The following is a 9,345-nucleotide window of genomic DNA, read 5'->3' as shown; positions in this document are numbered from 1 at the left end:
CCCCCAAGACAAAGGCGAGATGCGAAGCCAGTGTTTTCTACCACCAGCTGGGCCTGTCCAAGGGATGGAGGAGGTCAGGGTAGGGCCTCGTTACACCTCACGACAGAGGGCAATGGTGAGATCTGCTACCATTACTGCCTCAGCTCTGTAAAAATCGATTTAAAGCAAGCTCTCCAGGGGCTGGCAAGGCCGGGGGAGCTCCGATACGTGACTACGCGCCTGGCGTGGCTCAGAGCGGGGGCACTATTCCCGCCAAACAGCCTCCTTCCAAGCGCCGGGAGAGAACGAAACGGGGCGGGAACGGCGGAAAGGCAGCAGCCGACGGCACCGCTCCCCGCCCTGAGGCGGCGACGCAGAGCACGCGCAGAGGCCCCTTCCCCCCTTCCGGCAGTTGCGGCGGCCGCAGCCTTGCGGAAGAGGCGGGGTAAGATGGCGGCCGCCGTGTCCGCCGTCTGCGGGGTCCGCGCCGCCGCAGCCCTGCTCCTGGGGTGCTGCGGTGCAGCGCTCGCCAGCGGCGTCCAGGTACGAACGCTGGTGGGAGCGGCCGGCGGCGAGAGAGGGCGGGCGGCGCTCGGCCGCGCCGCAGGCTCTATGCTGCTGGTTTCCCCCATCTCCTCCCCTCCGCAGGCAGAGCCCGCCCTGCCGCCGCTCTGGGGGCCGCGCCGGTGGAGCTGCCCCGAGGCGCTCTGGGAGGGGTTGTGTTGGCTTCGGCGGGCGTCGTCCGTGAGCGGCTCTCCCGAGCGGAGGCGCGGACGGTGCCCGCGCCGCCTTGCCTTCCCCGGGCGGGCAGGCCCTTCCCCGGCCCCGCCTCGCTCCGCTCCGTTCTGCCCCGTGGGCGTAACGCGCGGGGCTGCTGGCGGCTGCCCACCCGGCCGCGGGGATTTAGTGTTTTATAAGCTGTAACGCAGTACGTCCCAGAGACAACGGGGCTTGTCAGGCACGTGTACCTTGTTTAAACTGTTTAAAGTTAAAAAAAACCCAACTGTCTTTTAATACGCTTGCGGGTTTCTGAAACGCGGTCTCTCTTCGGCTGCGCGGTGCACCCTTCGGTAGTCGGTGTTCTGTGTTCCTTTTCCGACCATTTGCTGGCGAAGTTATGTGCGAAGAGAGTTTCTTCGGTTAAAAACCAGGGCCGGGGTGTTGGGCGGTTTCACTGGCGGTCGAGCTGCCCGGGCTCACCTGGGCTTGAGCGCCTGAGCGCCGTCTGCCCTGCTCGCAGGTCTGGGACATTTACACACAGAAGGAGCTAATTTTTTTTTTCAAGCGGGAGTACTTTCGTATTTCAGTAATTATGCATTTTGCACAGTGCCCACGCTACATCTGGAGTGGTGGTTGCGTTTGAATTCTGCTTTATTAACAAATTGTTATACTTGAAATTAGTATATTATTATATATATTAGTATATCACTATATATATGTATATTATTACAAATAGGACAAAAAATAGTAGAAATATTTTTACAGAGTCTTTAGATTAGTAATTAAACTGCAAATTGTTTGCTACTTGAAGTACAGTATGCTTTATATATATTTTAACAAGCACTTTTTCTGTTACTGTGTGTTTTGTGTGAGACCACAGGCATCAGCCCAGTACCCCTCCAAAAGTTAACAGAGTCTGATTAAGAGTCAGCAAGTCTGGATTCTTGGCCTCTGACAGACTCGTTCCCTTACCTCCTGGAAGCCTTATCCCCTTTCTGTGTCCTGATTTATGCTATCTGTTAAAGAAAAAGGGCCCTCTCCTCTGCAAAGCGTGGTGGGAACTATGGATAACACAGACTATAGAGAAGGTTACACAGACTATAGAGAAGGTTGTTGTTGTCATAGCTCCTCGTTTTGGAAGATAAATGTAACCACCTTGGATTTAGAATGGGTTAAAATTGCAGATTCACTTACTTGCTTTTAAAAAGATGAGAGCAACAATGAAAATAGAAATTAATCCAAGCCCCTTTTCTCATTAAGGAAGAAACTATAGGTCAATAAATCGTTTTATTTTGTTCTTGGAGTGTCCTTTGGAATAGAAATGTGTGGGCTTTTTGTTTTAACTAAGCTAAAAGTGACTAATAGTTCTTTCTCCTTTGTTATTTAGCAATTTTCAGGGAAAGATTTGGAGCAATTAGCTTGCATGAAATGTGTAAAACAGAATAAGAAAAACTACCTCTCTTGAAGCTTTTGTAAGGTTTATTCAGTGTTAAGCTGTGGTAAACATATGCATTGAACACTTTTGTGGAAACAACAAAAATATGAGTGGGCATTTCTTTCTCCGTCTTTCAGGATCAAGCAGAACAGTTCTTTAGAAGTGGACATACAAATAACTGGGCGGTTTTGGTAAGTGTGGTCCAGGTTGTTTTCTTCCAGTAAAGTTGACAATTTTTCATCAGGAGCCATAATTGCAACAGTCACTCAAGAATTCTGCTCATTTGAAAGAAATGGAAAGATAAAGACTTGGAAATGAATAAATTTGAAATTGTGCCTGCAAATTTATTATACTATAATAAAATTATCTTCTCAGTGTGACTGCATTTCAAGCACTCAAAACATCTAGCTACATGGCAGGATTCATAAAACAAAAGTTCTGACAGCATTAAAACAGTTAAATTACCATACTGCATATTGAACAAAAGTGTAATTCTGATATCAGAGAAGTATAGCTCTTTGACCAGAAAGGTACAATTTATTTCTGATTTTTCTTCTTGCTCAATCTGTTAACTTGTGATAACAGGCTTAGAATAAAATAAATTCAGGCAACATAATGTTTAGATCAACTGTTCTTATCCTAGATTTTTTTTTTCTTTGCCATGAATCTTTTATTAGCTTTGAATCATGCTACACAATTGGTTCTTAATCACAATTCAGGTCTTAATGACTAATTTGTTTCAGCATGCTATTGTAATTACTCAGTAGCAGCTGTTTGTTTTCCAGATACTAAAATTGAGCAATATAAAAGGAAAGTTAACGGTAATTAATTGAATTAGAAGGAATAATTTCTATATTCTACAATGTACAAACTTGAAACTATTAAACCATCAAGTAGTACTTTAATACTATTAACAAATAGGTGCTTTTATTAGTACCCATAAAAACACACAAAGAAAGTGGAAAATTAGGTCCAAGGAGCTATACTTTCTGTCCTCAACAGATTCTCTGCTGGTTGTATTTTTTCAGTAGTTCATGATTAAGCTTTATAACAACTGCTACTAATTCTTTAAGCAGTAAAATAGGGAGGGTTTTACTGCTATTAAGCACTTCAAGCCTGGGATTGTATTGCAGTCCCACCTCATCAGTAGTTTGAATTAATATGCTGCAGTGTGAATAGCTATATTTAAAGCATAGACACATTTTCCACTGTGTTGTAAGGGCACTAATGGAGGAAAGGGGCAGATGATAATATCTTGAAATGTCACTGCTAGATTGGCCACAGTTAGTTTTCAGAGCTTTAAATCTTGCTGGAAGGCAAATGTTCTCATGGACTGATTCCTGTGGGCTTTTTTTAAATTTCTAACTGACGGGATGATCGAGACTCAAGGGGATCCTTTCAGGCTGAATTTTTATTATTATTTAAGCTACTACTCATTTCTTTTTATGGAAAGGGTAAAGAAAAAGATGTTACATCATGTAACTTTATTTAAAGATGTCTCTATTTAAATTAGAGCTGTACGTTTAAAGCTGAAAAATTAAAAAACTTTCTTAAATGCTCATTCCTGCTTCTCTGTTTTTGTGGTTTTAAAGTCACCTCTTCTAAATGCTGCTTCCTTTGTCTGTTCGAAAGACTTGTAAAAGTGAAGGAAATTTGTCTCCAAAGGACAATTGCTGTCCTTGGTGCGGAACAAACAAAAAGTAGTGAACCTAAGTTAAACACAAGGACAATGGTAAGGCTACTAAGAGACTACAGCAGATTGCTTCTTAAGGTTTTTGAAATCTCATTGGTTTGAGGTTTTTGAGGACGGATTAAGTAATATCTGACCTAGGGAATAGTTTAAGTACAGGAATGGCTGATCCCCAACCCTGTGCCTGTTAAAACAGTAGAACCTGAACTCCTTTGAGATTTCTGAGAATTTGTATTCAGATTTTGGTTAGAGCTCACTTAGCTCTTTCTTTATTATATTTGACTCCTCAAATGCAAATGTCCTCAGTGTATTTTCCCTTGTGTGTGGCTTCTGCATGAATTCACTTATGCCTTTGTGCAAGAACGCTCCCAGAATGGGTTTGCTATTGAGATGAGAACTCTTCCGTTGATTTTTCTTCCGTTTGATATGGAGAAAGCAAATGAAAAAAATTTAGCTTATCCACTTACTATTGCTGAATTATTCCCTAAAGTGCCACTTTCTATACTTAGTTGGGTTTTATGACAATTTTTTCATGTTAAGAACTTTTTTTTTAAACTTTCATTTTCGGCATTTGTTGCTTTGGTACAACAAAGATTTATATAAGCTTATATCACGAGTTTCTTGGTGTTCCTATGTTCTTTCTGATTTGTTACTAGTTTGTTGGTACTCCTGTAATCATGGTCTTCTGATGCAATGTGCCAGGCCCATTTATATCTTTTACACTATTTAATATGCTTTTTTTTTTCCCTTAAAAATTCAAGGTGTGTACATCTCGATTCTGGTTTAATTATCGTCATGTGGCAAATACTCTTTCAGTATACAGAAGTGTCAAGAGACTGGGCATTCCTGATAGGTGAGGAAATCTAGGTGAATACAATTCCTTGCAAATGTGCTATTAAAGTTCTCTTGTTGTCTGAAGCGGTATAAAAATACATTTCTCTCCCCAGTTTAACTGCATAAAAGTAAAAAGGAAGGATGTGATCACATCAGTGTATTGAAAAGTGCAGCAATGTTGTTCAAAAGGAAAAGCAACAAGTTATATAATAGAACTTCCAGTTGGAATAGGCTAATTAGATTAAAAACATGAGGAGCTATCTGGCCACTAAAATGTACCACTTAGTAGATTGGTGAAAGCGTAATGTGAAAATTGATAAATGCATTCAGCAATGACAATACTACTCTGAGATACGGCTTTTGCTGTAGTTTAATTTCCTTTCAGTGTGGACATGTTAGCAACCCTAACTGTACTAAAATGTAAGACTTCCACATCTGCAGCTACGCTGAGAGTCTCTAAACTAAAGGCCCTGAACAAAGCAGCTCTTACATATTGAAAGTAGCCTTGAAAAATACATTTTGCATGATGTTTTTAGAGAAACCAGAAGCTTTGTCCATACAAATTGTGTTTCTCTAGCGATAGCACAATGGTTAAAATAGTATTCCTTCTCTGACAACAGTATTAGGAAGGTGAACAAACTGTTCTGAAGTGTCTTTTAGTTGTGTTCCTACTGGAAGTTCTAGGGGTACTGGCACAGTTCCATCCAGCTGTTTTGGAATGCAATTTACTTGTACCAGAACTGTGGAAGCAAATTTTAGGCACCAGCATCCATTGAATAATAGGTTATAGGTATCCATAGGCTCCTATGGAAATCCTGGTGGTCCTGGTTTTTAATGTTAGTTTAGGGGACTGATAGTTCTTCCAGCATGTCTGCCTAAAGAGGTATGGCCTGCTTTGTCATTGCAAAATGCATATTCCACTGGATCAAATTTGTATGGCCTTTTTTTGTCCAAATCCAAAACTGTAGTATCTGGAGTCTCCACTTAGCTTCCACTCCACTGTGAATGCAATGGCAGTATCGTCCTGTTTCCTGTGTTTATTTTTAAAAAGAGTGACATCTCGGTTTTTGAAAGAGGGGATGTTGAAACCTAGTTTTTGGAAGCATTTGGGGGCTATAAATCCAAGGGAACGTACTGCCTAAGCACTGTGGGCTGAAAGCCACAGAAATATGGCATTTTTTTTTTTGCACATCTCATTCAGAAGCATCTGTCTTATCTCCTGTATAGCTTTTGAAGCATAGGTGCCCTAGGCACTACCTTAGAAATTCTTTCACTAGTTCTACTCTTACCCAAGGACTTTCTTCTCTGCATCCATCCATTTTCACTATTAATGTCAAAATAGATAGCAGTTTTAGAAATACTGCAAAAACTACAGCATGGCTGGAGATTTCTGTTGTTCAGTAGCCTGATCTGTTTCTTATCCATACGCAAGGATCTGGAAATGAATCTCAAAAAGCCAGCAATGCTTTAGACTGAGGTCAAGAATAAGACATTGGAGAAGACCTAGAGAGCGAGCGCACCTATTTTTTCCCATTTGCAGCAATTTTTACATGGATTTGAGTGGGTTTCTCCCTTAAACAAGTTTTTCTTTCTTTGCTGCAAGACTTCATTCAAAATATTGATAAGACTTAAAAAAACCACCCCAAAATCACATCTTAAAAATAAACATTTATCACGATTCTTGGGGTTGGGTTTTTTTGGAGGTGTTTGTGCATAGCCTAATTTTGAATGGAACTGTGTCAATTTGGTGGTTTAAATAGATGTGTCGTCCAACAACAGAACTCATTAATAAAATGATTTGTGGTTTTATAACTGTAAGTTGCTCTGGTTTGTTGACATGTGGGCACAATGCTCCAATTTGTAAAAGAAAAGTTTTGCTAAAATAAAGCAAAGCCAAAATGAATTCAGAAATTCTTTCTAATTTGTGGAATCATTATACAGTATAAGTTTTACATCGTGAAAATAGCATTAATGTGATATATGGTTAGATTACTTTGGTTTAACACTTAAGCTGCAAGTTAACACCTAGATTGTTTTGCTGCATGTATGAACCACTTGTACACCACGGTTCTGTTTAACCTGGGATATTTCATGTGCTTTTGAGAATGCCATACAGTATACAAACTTTGCATGTTTGTGCTCACCTGTCTGTACTACTACTATGCAGGACCTTTTACTGAGTGATGTGTGATTCTTAATTCTTTTTTTTAATAGACACATTCCTAGCAAAAATACAGTGCTAAACTGTAGGCCTAGTGGTGGCTTAGTCTGAAATATTATCTTCTGACTGTAATACAAAAAAAATGGGTGTACACATGACTATCTCAGTAAATCTGCAAGGCATATATTCAACACTTGCTTCCAACTAATTCCCTTTTAATGATACGCTTTTATAAAAATAGTTTTGTACTGCTGTGCATGTGTGGAGAAAAAAAAATATCTTTATTTCTCTTCTGTAGTTGTCCTCCTCTGGCTTCTGTCATTACAGCTTCATAATTATGCCAGCATTTTATTCCCATCGAAATAATTTACTTTGATTATTTTTAAGGATTTATGCTTATGTTATTTTGGACAGCATTTCTCTCTTTTTTTTTTCTTTTTTTTTTCCTTTTTCTTTTTTTTCTTTTCCTTTTTTTTCCTTTGTACAGTGTGGACCATATCAGCGCTTAATAAAGAATAACTTTACTCTTAAAGTGCTCATGCGGACATATAGGTGAATGATGATAAGCATAGGAGTGGTGTTTAAATAGCAGGACACAGTTTAATTTATAACTGTGTGCCTGAGAGTCTGAATTAGCAGCATTCTTTGCAGGATACAGAGCTTTCCTTTTGTACGCATTGTTTGGGAGAACACAAAGATCACAGTCCAGGAGAAACTATATCCAAGACAGGGTTATCCAAGGAAAGGACTGACTTCACCTTGTTCCAGACATCTCTGGCACGTTCTTCCTAGTGCTAACAGTCTCCAGTGACTACTTGTTATTTCATATTTTGACCCAAACCTGACCCTGCCAGGTGAAATATAGATCTTTGGCTGCATGCAATTTGGAACAGCTTTATAATGTGCTGGGTTTTTTTTCTCGGTTCTATGAAATGCTGGGTTGTTTTTTTTCTTGGTCCTATGAAGAAGACAAAACGTCTGGTGTCAGCCTACTTGTGTTCTTCAGGAAAATTCCGTTAACACAGATAATCATACAGTAGTGTATCAGATGTAGTATAATCGTTTGAGAAATGTTCAGGAGCTTCTCAAATTTAATTAAAATTTGCCATAAAGTTTTTAACTGATTTGTCTGAGGGGGTGTAAACAGGCTGTGATTTGTTCTGTGGAGCTGCATGAAATGATTTAGTGCCCCATAAAAATCTCTGGATTTTTTATAAAGAGTTCTGCCAGCCTAGGTCCAGGCAAGTCTGTATCATAAAGTTGCTCATGTCAGCTACTCTTGTGCTCTTCTTTGGCCTAACTTAATCCTGTAGATAAATAACAGCTAGCTGCATTTCCATGTGTGGTATCTTTATAATAGTGAGGATGTACATAAGGAAATAGGGTATAACTAAGCAAAGTTTCACTTACAATTCCAGGAATCTTCTTAATGTTAAGCTATTGTTGTAATCATGGGACGGTGTTGTTGTAATTTCCGTTTGACTGTTATGTGGAAGTAGAATGGCTGAAATGTTTTTGTCTTATTTTCCGTAGTCATATTGTCCTGATGCTAGCAGATGATATGGCATGTAATCCCAGAAATCCCAAACCAGCTACTGTGTTTAGTCATAAAAACATGGAGCTAAATGTCTATGGAGATGATGTGGAAGTGGATTACAGAAGCTACGAGGTGACTGTGCTTTAATTAAATCATTGGGTCTTTGGTTTTAGTGTTGGTTTAAAGATTTATACATCATCTGTGAAGTCTGAGGAAATCTTTCTATTCACATTACTGATTCTGGGCTGGGCTTTCATTATCAACTCCCCTCTTTGATACTCGGTTTTGTATTTGAAGTTTGTTAAACTAGAAACATGTTGTGTATTGGCTATTCTAAATAATGGAATCTCCACAGTTAAAAGAATCTATGGAACTCCTTGTATGTGTTAGGAATACACACATATTACTGAAATTTCTCTTCTTTGGAAATGGCTGGTCAGTGTCTCATCCTGCAAACACCTAACACCACTGTGAAACTTCTGGCGCGCAAGTGAAATGTTTATTAGGGAGACCTACTTAAATTTCTAATCTTAAGCATATGCTTTTATCAAAATAAAACAAAAGCCATAACTTAATCATTACTGTAAAGTAATTACTATATAGAAATCTCATGATCAGCTTTCCATTTTTGTGTTATATTCCTTCAAACAGACAGTGTCTTTACCAGTTGATCTTAAATTGGACATCAATTGTATGGTTTAATAGTGCTATATAATCATTACTAAAGGTTTATAGGAACATGTTTAAGTATATAGTAGATGTCTTATTTCTCTGAAGCTTTGTATAAAGAAGTGAAGATACAACACTGAAACAGAGATATGTTCTTTTTATCATGTTTTTTCCTGAGTATGGATTTGTTGCTAGCATTTGAGCTGTGTACATCTGCATGAAGAGGAAGTGGTGTTTGATAGGATGTTTTACAATCACCATCCAGATGGGTCTTACCTGATCGCTCAAAGACTTATGTAACCGAAATTGATCTTGTTTTT

At 39.4% G+C, this 9,345-nt stretch overlaps 1 protein-coding gene across 1 annotated transcript in view; it reads left to right on the top strand.

Moving 5' to 3' along the window:
• Positions 1-424: 424 nt before the first annotated feature.
• Positions 425-9,345, top strand: part of PIGK (phosphatidylinositol glycan anchor biosynthesis class K) — a 75,976-nt gene continuing 67,055 nt past the window's right edge. Inside the window, exons 1-4 of the mRNA XM_076340422.1 lie at positions 425-522; positions 2,272-2,325; positions 4,586-4,677; positions 8,353-8,488. Coding sequence (XP_076196537.1) covers positions 430-522; positions 2,272-2,325; positions 4,586-4,677; positions 8,353-8,488 — 375 coding nt within the window. The 5' untranslated portion in view covers positions 425-429. The remainder of the gene's footprint in view (positions 523-2,271; positions 2,326-4,585; positions 4,678-8,352; positions 8,489-9,345) is intronic.

This window comes from Aptenodytes patagonicus, chromosome 5, assembly GCF_965638725.1.
Source record: "Aptenodytes patagonicus chromosome 5, bAptPat1.pri.cur, whole genome shotgun sequence".
In the NCBI taxonomy this organism is placed as follows: domain Eukaryota; kingdom Metazoa; phylum Chordata; class Aves; order Sphenisciformes; family Spheniscidae; genus Aptenodytes; species Aptenodytes patagonicus.
Note: the sequence above shows the minus strand (reverse complement) of the source record. Positions and strands in the feature narration are given on the sequence as shown.